The sequence below is a fragment of the Peromyscus maniculatus genome, chromosome 1 (assembly GCF_049852395.1).
Source record: "Peromyscus maniculatus bairdii isolate BWxNUB_F1_BW_parent chromosome 1, HU_Pman_BW_mat_3.1, whole genome shotgun sequence".
In the NCBI taxonomy this organism is placed as follows: domain Eukaryota; kingdom Metazoa; phylum Chordata; class Mammalia; order Rodentia; family Cricetidae; genus Peromyscus; species Peromyscus maniculatus.
Window position 1 is genome coordinate 142,397,718 of NC_134852.1, and position 12,960 is coordinate 142,410,677.

At 47.8% G+C, this 12,960-nt stretch overlaps 1 protein-coding gene across 3 annotated transcripts in view; it reads left to right on the forward strand.

Moving 5' to 3' along the window:
* The window catches only part of Gpr26 (G protein-coupled receptor 26), a 90,376-nt gene that overhangs the window by 12,634 nt on the left and 64,782 nt on the right, over positions 1-12,960 (forward strand). For 2 of the 3 annotated variants that reach the window (XM_076553926.1, XM_042284901.2), the window contains exon 3: positions 4,499-4,695. In XM_076553926.1, the coding sequence (XP_076410041.1) occupies positions 4,499-4,695 (197 nt within the window). Of the gene's footprint in view, positions 1-4,498; positions 6,056-12,960 lie in introns of those variants that run through there. The other variant, XM_006976959.4, reaches the window with a different exon arrangement.

Sequence of the window (12,960 nt, forward strand, 5' to 3'; positions counted from 1 at the left end):
GCCACACCATCACCTCCTCCAGTATAGAACCTGGATCAGGGGAAGCCACGCCATCACCTCCTCCAGTATAGAACCTGGATCAGGGGAAGCCACGCCATCACCTCCTCCAGTATAGAACCTGGATCAGAGGATGCCACCCCATCACCTCCTCCAGTATAGAACCTGGATCAGAGGATGCCACCCATCACCTCCTCCAGTATAGAACCTGGATGAGAGGATGCCACCCCATCACCTCCTCCAGTATAGAACCTGGATCAGAGGATGTCACCCTATCACCTCCTCCAGTATAGAACCTAGATCAGGGGAAGCCACCCCATCTCATCACCTCATCACTTGTCTTCTCTGTGTATATGCAGAACTACCCTAAGCAAATCTCTCACGACAGCACTCACGCTCACCTCCCATCACTTTGTCGAGTGTGTCTCCAGCACCTTCTCTATGCAGACTGTAAAAGTTCCCCTGAAGATGAAGGGTGAATTGAAGAGACTTCCAAGAGCCCTCTGGTAGGAACCCTGGCCCTGCAAATAGAGCCTGTAGTTAGTCAGACCCATTCCGTCCAGCAGGGCCAGAACCCAGGGCTCTGAGACAGAATGGAGCTTCCTGGCCAGGCTACTGGACAAAGCTTGTGAAGTGGGTATGGCCATGTGCGTGTGAGGAGGAGAAATAATTGAAGCAGAGAAGACAGCATGAATGGGATCTACAGTAGTGTTTTTAACATGACAGCCACCAGACATGGGTGGCCTGCCTGTCCAAATGAAGGTGCACCTACTTCAGGTTTATAACTTCCAAGATATTAGCATGATAAAAAACAATACAATCAATTCTTTTCATGGCAATTCTCTACTGGGATAATAAGTACAATAAAAATTCAATTTATCTGCTGTGTGCATGCATGCATGCATGTATATGTGTAGGTCCATGTGTGTGCCAATTCATTTGTGTGCATGTGGAAGCCAGGCTTTAGGTGTTATTCAGGTACCATCTATCATTTCTTCTTCTTTTTTTTCTTCTTCTTTATTTTTATTTTTATTTTTTTTATTTTTTTGCAAGAGCTCTTAATGGAGGCCTGACATATCTCTGTTTTAGTCATGTAGCTCCTCTGAGCTCTGGGTCAGTTAGACTGTTCCTGGAGTGACCAGGCAGGGCCTTCAGGGCCACTGCATGTTCCTACCCACAGGCTCTTGGGAAATATTTTCTGGATTAATGTTTGCATGTCTTCAAGTGATTGTAAGCCTATCATCTGTCTGTGTAGCAATCTATACTTACAAATAATTACAGTTGTCGTAAATCATCGGGATCAGGTTTGGAGGCATTTGTGGATCTGATGGCCCCATTATTATAGCTTTCCAGAGTAATGGAATGATGGAGAGGGGAAAGAGGTTAATGTGCAGGTGGCTCCCGACTGTTAACGTTCTATTAATAAATGACTCCTCCACTCTAATGTCTCATAAAAGCCTAAAGCATTCGCTTAGAGCTCACAGGCCTTTGCATATGCAGACATATGCAGATTGAGTCTCCAGAAGCCTTGAGGATAATTGGGCTATTTTCCCAAGCAATGTTCTGTGACTTGCATTGCACTTCAATGCATATACACTCTGTGTGTGTGTGTGTGTGTGTGTGTGTGTGTGTGTGTGTGTGTGTGCCTGTGTACCTGTGTGCCTGTGTGCCTGTGTCTGTGCCTGTGAGTCTGGGTCTGTGTGTCTGTGTGTCTCTGTTTGTGTGTGTGTGTGTGTGTGTGTGTGTGTGTGTGTGTGTGTGTGTGTGTGCCTGTATGTTTGTGTCTGTGCCTGTGTGTCTGTGTTTGTGCCTGTGTGTCTGTGTCTATGTGTCTGTGTGTGCAGAATGTTACAAGGAGAGACAGACAGACAGGGACAGGACAGAAAGAGCAAGGGCCCGAGGAGCGGTGATGGGCAGAGGAAGTACGAAGAGCATCTCACGTGCTGCCTTACTTGCAGTATCTGAAAGCAAAGGTGTCAGGCACACTGTGGAGCTGGAAACAATGCAGGAGCCTGTGAGGCAGCCTGGAACCAGGAAGAATGAGGTCTCTGGTTCCCAAAGTCCAGGGTTCAAATCATGTCTTTAAAGCAGAACTTGTCACGGGTTTTATGGGGAGCGACAAGACAAATGTTTAAAACAGCAAATCATGACTTCATGGAAAGGGCCCCTTGGGGATAAAAGGTCCCTAAAGTGCATCTTGTCACCCTGCAATGCTGAGATCCAGGTCCCAGCATGGTCTCTAGTCAAGTTTAGAGGGTGGATTCTCACTTCTCTGGCTGGAGACCCCGGCTTGCTGCTCAAACTCTTTGGACCTCAATGGCCTCATCTGTAAGATGGGAATGAGGCCCTCTCTGCAGGGTCATTGTGAGACGAGAAAGCACACACAGTGAGAGCTTGATCCAAAGGAAACACAAACTGGAAATCATCTGAGGGGGGTTCAGACCTCAGATAAAGTTTTTGGGAATCAAATACTATAATTTTACTTTACATAGCCCCCAAATACTACTTTTGATCTTGATGAATGGTTTTATAATTGATCATTTAAAAAAATTCTTTTTGGGAGTTTGGAGGGATGGCTCAAATAGCAATATGTTTTCCATGCAATCATAAATCATGAGTTCAGAGCCCCAGAACCCATGTCAAAAGCTGGGTGGAACAATGTTTGCTTGTAACCTCAGCAAGGACAAAATGGGCGATGGAGTCAGGCAGTTCTCTGCAAAGTTGCTGGTCGGCCAGTTTTCCTACCCAACTCAGTGAGGTTCCAGCCCAGCGAGATACCCTGCTGTCCCAAATAAAATGTGAAAGGTGTCTGAGGAAGGAACACACTAAGGTTGTTCTCTGATTTCCATGGATGCATTCATATGTGTACCTGCACACACACACACACACACACACACACACACACACACACACACACACACACACACACACCTACCTATCCTTTGGGGAGAGCCATGATGCTAGGACCAACCTCAACAATATATAGAATACAGGCCATTTGGGAAACATGATTTGGCATCACATGGAGAGCTGGATAATTTTATGTCAACTTGACACAAGCTAAAGTCATCTGAGAGGAGGGAGCCTCGATTAAGAAAAATGCCTCCATAAGATCAGGATGTAGGCATTTTCTTAATTAGTGAGTGATGGGGGAGGGCCCAGCCCATTGTGGGTGGTGCCATCTCTGGGCTGGTGGTCCTGGGTTCTACAAGAAAGTAGATAGAACAAGCCGCGAGGAATAAGCCAGTTAGCAGCACCCCTCCATGGCCTCTGCATCAGCTCTTGCCTCCAGGTTCCTGCCCTGTTTGAGTTTCTATCCTGACTTCCTTTGATGATGAAAAGTCAGTCGTATGGAAGAATAAGCCAAATAAACCCTCAGACTGGACTCACTAGAGATGCATTCAGGATGAGGTCTGTTAGTGGGGAATGGCACACAGAGCCTGTCCTATCCTTCAACTGACTCGAATGGAGACCCGTCGCACAATCTCAACCCCAAGAAGACTCTAGGAAAACCAAATTGACAGCAGAGTCACAGCTGACCCTCTGTCCCTCTTGTCTCTGAGCCCTCTCCCAAGCAACCCACCAGGCTGAGGGCCACCACTGCCTGCTCTCCTGGAGATGTCCCAGGCGGTGGCCAGCTGCCAGAACCTGGTTGGAAACAGACACTAGGCTTGCAGCTGTCCTTCTTCTTTCTGGATCTCCACTTCCTCATTTAACAATGGGTGGAGGAGAGATGATTTAAGGTCTCTAAACTCCAAGTTTGGTGGGTCTCTTTGAACTTATGCTAATGCTAGATACTTTCTCAAGTCTAACTAGTGGGGCTGGGCACACTTGGGATAGAGTAATGATGATTAGGGGTAGGAGTGAGGACCCAGGAATTCTTACCGCCCTCGAAGCCTGAGGTTTACACCACTCAGTGAGGTCCATGGCTACCAGGAGAACTCGAAGAGCTGAACTCTTGAACACACAGGACGGATCTTCCCTTGCCCTCCTCAGTAGATGAAGGCCACTTTCAAGTCTCCTGACTGCTCTGTCGTCAGAGGCCATCAAGACCCCAGTCCTAAGAAGAGCTCTTCCTCACTGGCAGATGCTCTCCTGGAGCTTTGCAGAATGTTTGCCGAGCTTTCTCTCAGCCCTCCCTCCCACATAGACTCCTCAGGAAGGCGGAACTGAGTTTGAGGCAGAGCCAAATTGGACTCTCGTGGATTAAAAGATCACAGAAGCAAGCCCATCTGACTTCCTTACTCTACAGGCAAGACATGCAGACCCACAGAGTACCAAGACTTGCCCGGGGTCAGAAGCAGAGGTGGAACTGGCTTGAAATCTCGCCTTTAGAGTTGATGGCCCTTATGAGCTTGGGGACATGAGCTTGTCATATCTTAGAGTATGTGCCTAATCAATGTCCATTGCCATCATTTTCATCGGTGTGTATCATTATTGCTTTTGAGGTTACCTGACATGGTTACATGCCCCTCAGTAACACACTCCCATCTCTCCACAGGCTGGTGGAACTCTTCTCCACAGCACCCATCGGCTCCCACTGGGGTGTGCTGTCCAAGTGCTTGGCCTACAGCAAGGCTGCCTCTGACCCCTTCGTATACTCCTTGCTTCGACACCAATACCGTAGGAGCTGCAAGGATCTTCTGAACAGGATCTTCAATAGACGCTCCATCCGCTCCCGTTCCGTGGGCCTCACAGGTGACTCTCACAGCCAGAATATTCTGCCAGTGTCAGAATGAAGGACTACTCTCCTGCCGGGGAGTTCAGGATGAGGTAGACAGAGCAAAGGGAGGTGGGGACTCCTGGATGGACATGAACTGCCACCATTGTCTGGTGACTGCAGTGTTGCTGATGTCTGAACAAGTTCTGGGGCCTGCGTCTCGGCTCTTCCAGGGTAGATATCAGACTGTCCCATCACCAAAGGATGGCCATGGGTCATGTCCTGACTTTTCTTCTTGGGAGTGTGTTTTGAGCATTTAGACTCACCAAAGGCCTCCCAGAGGATGGTAGGCTAGTCACTGTCGAGGACACTGAGTGCTGGTGGCAGGTGTAGGGCATGACGCTCACCTGTTTGCTAACCACTGGTCATGGGGCTCCATGCTCCAAGGGACATTTCAGTGATGCTGAAAGTGAGGCTGTCTGTGGCCATCTGGCCCCAGATCTAATATGGCATATCTTTTCCACTTGGTAGTGGTGGCTGCTGTAACCCAAATATTATCTAGCTGGTGCCAACTACATTGTGCTCAGCTGACACCCTTGGGCTCTGCACTCAATGGGGAAGTGTTTAAACAACCAGTTTGCTGCCTACCAGTTGTCTTAGGAATGATAAATTGGATTCAACTTTTGTCCCTCTTCCATCAAACAAACTGATGTTTGCGTGTATTGACAATCGTAGCATGAAAGTGGTCTCAATAGACAGGTAATAGATAATGTTAGAGTCTCTGAAATCTGAGAAGGAAGTCACCTTCTTCTGATTTGCATGCCATAGCTATGCGAGCCCGGTAAAGCAGGAAGGAGGTGTCCGGTCTGTCCTATCTCCCCATCTGAGATCTGAGTCGGTAGGAAGGACTCCCTCTTGTCTTAGACGTCTTGCCCATCACATCCTGTGAGGGGGATGCACAGGAGCTGACATAACAGAGATGCAGTCTTAGTTTTCAGATACTGGGTACCATTATCCTCGTGGTTCATTACCCTCATTCTGTAACTCTGTCCCGAGAAAGCGGGGGTTGTCCAAGGTCACCACAAGAGTGCTTTGTGCCGCTGATGACAGAGTGCAATTAGTATAGGATGCTGTTTCTATAATGTACACGCCAACCCACTGGGAGCCACTGTCTAGGTCTCATTAAAAACTAAGGACTGGAGAAGTAGCTTAGCCAGCAAAATGCTCACTGTACAGGCACAAGGACCTGAGTCTGACCCCCAAGATTCCACACTAAAAGCAAACTGGACATGGTGGTGTGCACCTGTAATCCTAGCACCGGAGAAGGGGGCTCCCCAGGGCTCACTGGTCAGCCAAGATTTTGCTGAACTGGTGAGCTACAGGCCAGTGACAGATCTCAAAAAAAAAAAAAGAAAAGAAAGAAAGAAAGAAAGAAAGAAAGAAAGAAGGAAGGAAGGAAGGAAGGAAGGAAGGAAGGAAGGAAGGAAGGAAGGAAGGAAGAAGAAAGAAAACAACAAAGTAGATGGTGGCTGAGAAGCAACAACTGAGATTGACCTCTAGTCCCCACATGCCTGCACACACACACACACACGCACACGCACACGCACACGCACACGCACACGCACACGCACGCACACACACACCATGGGGTCCATGCCTTCTTCCCATCTCATCCTTTCAGACTGACTTGAGAATGCTCAGAGCAGTTGTTTCTCAGCCCTGTAGGAGACCCCTCTGGGTGGAAAGGGTGGAGAGCCATCAGGTCAGAAGGATCTTTCTTTCCTTATAGCTCCACACATCCTAGTCTCAGAAGTACAGAGGGAACTACCCACCAGGGACCAGCCCAAAGAATGTTGCTCTTCCCTGCCAGGCAGCCCCAGTAGTTAAAGGCAGAGGAAATGTCTGCTTGTCTATTTGAAAAGATGGACTATCATTAACTCTTGGCAACTCATTTAGAAAACAGCTCCATCAGGCTTAGTGTTGTCAGGCTTCCTAGTTTCCATGGAGATAGTTGTAACATCTAAGGAGGCTTTAATATCTTCCCATTGCTGGGAGAGGTATGCTCACACCTGCCTTGGTAGAGAAAAAGAACCTGGGGTCTAGAGGGGACTCTTCTGGACACTTGTTTGGACTTTGTACCCATCTCTCTGCAGCCAATCTTACGGGGGAGTTGGTGAGGTACACCCCCTCCCTCCTGTGATGAGGGATGTCACACAGGAAGCTTGAAATTAGCCATGATGGAAGTTTTTATACACTCAGAATAACTAAGTGTTGTAAATCAGGCCTTACCCCCCCAAGCTGGTTGTCTCCCATCTACCAGCACAACACTGCCACATGTTTGTTTCTGGAACAAAACTGTCCTGGTTCGAGTCCATTCAGTCCTATCTAGTTCAAATTACAACAGTCACTTCTGTAGCTTTCCTAGCAAAGAGCAGCTGTATCTACCCTCTGTTGTCCCAACACTCAAAGTGCTAGGGAAGTTCAAATCAAGCAGGGAACCAAGACAGCATGCACAAAATAATCTCCTCCCTTTTCACCCAAATCCCCCTGAAGCTGGGCAAGACAGGGATGGTGACCCAGAGGGTGAGGTCAGTAGACAAACAAAGGCAGGTTGGGGCTTCATCGTCTCCCATATGGGTTTGGAGGGAGAGTAACCCTACAAATCCTTTCTCTGCTTACTCTGTGTAGGCAACATATTGCACCCTGAGTTGCGACGAGATCTCTTTGTCCCTTCCCTAGCTAAGAAGCAGGAACTGCCACCCACGACACCACTTCTCCGGAAGGCTGCATGCCGTAATTTTCACTATGCCTCTGAAACTGCTTACCATCTAATAAAACCCGTTACCTTGGCATCGTGCCACTGACAAGAACCCCAGATAAGCCCATTGATGGAGAGTTTTCATTATCACTTAGACACAGGCTTGAAAACCCCAAGGGAAGCGCGAAGGAAGCGGCTCCATTGGCAATGGGCACCAGCCAGTGCCGCGGCAGTTGCCTTCCCATAAGCATCTAGTGTCAGTCTGCACATCTCTGAAACACCCCCCCAGACCCCCCCACCCCCCACCCCACCATGGTCACTGCTCCCATTTGAACAATCTACCTCCTTCTGGCAATCAAATTCACCAAACAACGTGTAGTTTTCTCAGGCATGAGGTATATAAAACAAGACTCTGTCCCCCAGGGTGAAAGGTCTCCATGACTTGCTTGGCTCCCACTGGTTTCCAGAGTCACATTCACTGCGCTTGCACGTGAGGGCCACTGGGCAGGTGAAACCATTTTGTGAAGTTTGGTAGTGATGCCGATAGAGAGGCCTCTTCCAGATTCCAAATCCACTCCGTGGGCTCAGTTCTGGTCTCGCACACACACTGCTTTCCTTTTGTAATCTCTGTGCTCCAATCTGCATTCTCTTGCACCCCTCCTTAGAGGTCAGGGTCTCAGAAACGTGGGGCCTTTGGGCATACAGGATGCTTGCTGAACGGTACGCCTTTGATGTCTGGGTGTCTGGCTAGCTCACCTCCCATAGACATTCAACTAGGAGACAAGCATGGCTTGGTGACCTCCTTGGCTTTTTTTTCTATTATATTTTCTTCCAGGGCTCAGCTCAGGCCCCCATCAATCTGAGCAATAAACCTTTCGCCTTGTGTTTGTGAGATTTTTTTTTCATGTGTCTCTCTCCTTGAAAGAAGGTAGACAGAATCGGGCCAAGCCTGTGTCCTGGCTGTCACTCCCTCCCAGGCTTAGATGCAGGTAGTCATCTGTGCTTGGCTGTGATGTGGTTGCTGGATGAACCTGAAGGCTGTGTGTTGTCAGGATTTGACCTTAACACAGGCTTAAGTAAGTTGCCTGATTTTCCTAGAATATCCTATAAGGTGTCAGAAAGTGCACGGATCAGCTCATATCATCCAGCCCATGAACACCATGGGGAAAGATCTGGAGACTGTGAGGTTCCCATTGCCTTCCTGAGAATCTGAGGGTCTGAATGGAGACAGTGGCTATTAAACATCCCGATCCCCAAGTGTCACCAAAGGAGGTGCTTCCATATGAACTCCTGAGTTCCCCCTTCAGAGGTGAATTCAGGCAAGCTGGCATGACTTGGGAGTCTATGATCCATATATTGGGATCCAGGCAGCTGACTCAGGTGATCTTTCAACTCTGTCCCAGCAGTGATAGCCCCTCTGCAGAGACACTACAGGATTAGTGTTTTAGGTGTCGAGGACTCCTTGTCAACTTGCACTTTCAAGAAACTTTGGTCTATCATCTTCATGAGCATCAGTGGCCTACAGCATTCCCCAAGACCCAAGTGAGGCTTCTCATTCCCTGACTCGTCAGGACTCACATGGAGATGATGTGTAGAGCCTTGGGTGGGGAGAGGGGGAAGAGCTCGGCATCTCCAGTTTGTTCCTACAGGTTTAGTGGAGGAATTTGTGTGTGGGGAGCCTGCCTTGTAAGTTCCTTACCTCCTCTGCCAGCTCCCACTTCCACCCAAACTTTTCCTCCCATCTTCAGAAGCTCCTGTGGAGTTAAAGGCCTCCTGAGCTCCTTCCCCAAGCACAGAGTGAAGCGAAGGAGCTGAACACTTGGGGCAGTCAGCTTCCCAGAAGGGAGGAGCCATTGAGGAATGGAGCTGTCAAATTTCAGTGATCCTGCATATAGAGAGGACACAGCTGGAGCTTAAGGTAGTGTCTATCAGCCTGACCAAGACACCAGAAGTTAGGGACTACTCAGTGCTAGAGGTCCAAAGAATGGGCTCCTGCAATGGCATGCGGAATGGCTGGTGGTAAAACTGGATCTGACCAAGAGCTGTGGGAGTTCTCACCTCTCACCCCGTAGTTCCGTAAGCCCGAGTCTCCTCTGCCAGGTCCCTGGAGGAGATGAGTGTCTATGTGGGCCTAGGTAAGGGGTGTTGCTCAGCACTGTTTACAGGAGGCCCTAGAAGACCTTGCAGAGGCAGTGGGCAGTGGGCCAGAGCTGCTGCTGCAGCATGGGGTGAGATGTAGGAGATGTGGACCAGCCTGGTAAAGGTCCAGTAGGGCGGGGCTTAGTGTACATTCAGAAACCCTGTCCAGGGGCTGTTCAGAAGTGGGCAGTACCTCCCGAGACACAGTGAATGCCATCTGTGGCCAACAAGGTGGTTCTTCTTGAAGTCATAACAAAATTAGAAAAAAAAAAAAAGATGATAGGAAGAAAAATCCACAGATATTTAGCTATCCAAAAAGAGAAGAATGAAAAAGCAGGAGGGAAGAAAGGAAGAAAGGGAAAGGAAGGAGGGAGAGGGGAAAGAGAAAGGAACTGAATTCATTTGGAGGGAATTGACACTTACTCGTTTTAATTAAATATTTTATTTACTTATTCACTTGCCACCTAGCCCTTCCCTCCAATTCTTTCCACCCCTCTCCCGACACAGTTTCTCCCTCCCAACTTCATGTACTCTTCTTTTTTAACCACTGAGTTCAAATGGTGTTGCCGGTGTGTGTGTGTGTGTGGTGGGGGGAGGGGGTTAGAGGGCTGTCTACCAGAGCATGGCCGATCTTCCCAGGGCCAGACCCCAGAAGAAAACTGTTACCCCTCCAGCAGCCACCACTGCCAATAGCTTCTCAGCCCGAGAGTGGGGCTTTGTAACCGCCTCCCTCATCCACGCTGGGATTTCGACTGGCTTTATCGCATGCAGGTGAATGCAGCCACAGCCACTGGGAGTTCATGTGTACAATGGGTCACTGTCATATCCAGAAGACATCTGTTTGCTGCCGTCCTCCCAACCTCTGTCTCTGACCATCTTTCTACTCCCTCTTCAAGGATGGTCCCTGAGCCTTGGTGGAGGAGGTATCACATAGATGTCTTATTTAGCACTGAGTACGCTATGAGTCTCTTACATTCTGGAGTTCGACCAGTTGTGGGTCTCTGTATTAAACTATATTTACTGCAAAAATAAACTTCTCTGAGGGTTGAAAACTGCCCAATCTAAAGGCACAGAAAAGTGAGATCCTAGAGACCAATGTTGAGTTTCTTTCCTTTTCTTTTTTTTTTTAATTTTATTTATTTATTTATTTATTTATTTATTTATTTATTTATTTATTTATGTGTGTGTGACACAGATATCCTATTTGTGACTGTGCACTCTCTGGTCATTTATTCTCCGCACTTTGGCCAGTTCTGAGTTTCTCCACTAACCACCGTCCCCCTGCATAAGGAAACTTCTCTGATGGGGTCTGCAAGCTGCACTAATCTGTGAGCAGAAAGATACACATTAAGAGGGCAGTTGAATGCTGTTTCCATTTATCAAAATAACAGTATAAATCTACAAAATACCACTTTCTCACACACACAACCCTGGAGCCTGTAAACTCCCCAACCGTGACTTCTCGGCCAGATTTGCAGAACCAGGCCTGTGTTTCCTCCCGTGTAGTCGGCCTTAAATCCAACCAGAAAACGATTAGCTACCCCGTAACATTTGTGATACTGTTGTACTCATGGGAAAAATCTTGCCATGTTGGTCTTTTATCATAGTTATCAGGGCTCACAGATGGCTAAGACTGTTGATGACATTCCCCAGGAGTCTGCCATAGCACCTTCTAGTATATGAGAGCTAGCCAACAAAGGAAGAAGCTTCTTGGTCAGTATTGATTTTACCATGTCCTGGGACTAATGTGTGTAGCATTTTCAGCAATAAGGTCATGTCATCAAGTTCTGGTATGCAACCAAGCCAACATTCATTCTTAATGACAGCGTTCATTCCTCTGTTTAATAATTTATTTACTCGCTTACTTACTTATTTGCTTATTTTTAAGACAGGTTGTCCCACCTGGCCTTGAACTCACCGTATAGTCTACACTGGCCTCAAACTTGTGGCATATCTTACAGTGATTAGCAATCCCCCTGCCTCAGCCTCCTGGGTGCTGATATTGCAGGCATGAGCTATCACACAGCTACAATTGAGCCCCAAGGCACATTCTCTTTGAGCACCTCCTCTGATGATATCCTAAGTGGGGACAAATGTGTGTCTTCATTTTCTCTAGGGGAGTGTGACACAATTAACATCCCCACAGGCCGAGGCATACTGCTACCAATCCCCAGGGGCAAATGGAAGAGTTAACCCAGCATGGTGTACAGTGACAACAGTCATGGTCCAAGGGTTGTCCTCACACTTATTAGGCATTCCACACCCTCACCTTCCTTTGCAGGGCAATGAACAGTTCCTTCTTGCAATGTGTCATGTAAATACATACTTCACATTTAAAAGTCAGATGTGAATCAAACCAATAGCAGCAGAGCTCTGTTTTATCATGCACACCAATATATAAGGATTTTTTTTAAACAATTGATATTTTAGAGTCAAAGACCTATGTGTACCCCTAGGATGTGTATGCTCTTAGGAACACTGAGACATGGTATTTCCCAGGTCCCTTCACATGTGCCCAGTAAGTCTACATAGTCACCATTATACTTACTCCCTAGTATGGAAGCAGAGATCATGACGTGATGGTTTCAAGGAGCCTAGAATCTCTGTTTGGATACAGGTAGTCTCAGGCTTCAGCGACACTCCAAAACACCCAAAGAGAATGGGTTTGGGATAGAAAGCATCAGAGGCCATCACAATGACATTCCTGCAATGTGTCCGGGTGACTGGAACCAGATCATAGTAATTGCTCAGGCTGGCTAAAATCCCCAACATCCAATCCCCCGATGCCCAACCTCCCATTGCCTTTCTTCAGCTCCTCTGTTGCCAAACCTTTCCTTGAATTATTAATAGTAACCAACCCGCCTTGCTTGAGAAAGCTTCGAATGCCAAGTTTCCTTGCTAACTGAAATGATTCCAAACCTCAACAATCCTGTTTCACAAGAAATGTGTAAACACAATTTCTTCTGGCACATAGGGGCATTCATGGGATCTGGTGTCCCGCCAACCCCATCAGGGTCTCCTGCAGGAAACCCCATTGCTCTGAGTTGCAAACAGCAAGTCAAAAGGGTGCCTTGCCTTGCCCCCCACCTCCTGGGGCAGTTAACTCGATGTTGACTGGATCGAGTTCTTTTCTTAGGCACCTCTGGGAGAAGGACTTGAAATCTTGCATCTGAATGTGTGGGCTTCTCATTTGGTGAGGACGCTCTTGGGTAGATATAACTCTCCCTCTGGTGTTGTATCCTGTGTAGTGGATGAGACTAGACACTATCAGCCATGTTCATCTTTCCTCCCCAACAAAGCACAGTAGATTTTTCTTGCCCAGTATCCGGTAGAAGAAGCATCACTTCCTGCAGATGAGAGGGGAGCTGGTGGAAGGCCAGTGCTAGTGTGCCATCCTGGAGGCTCC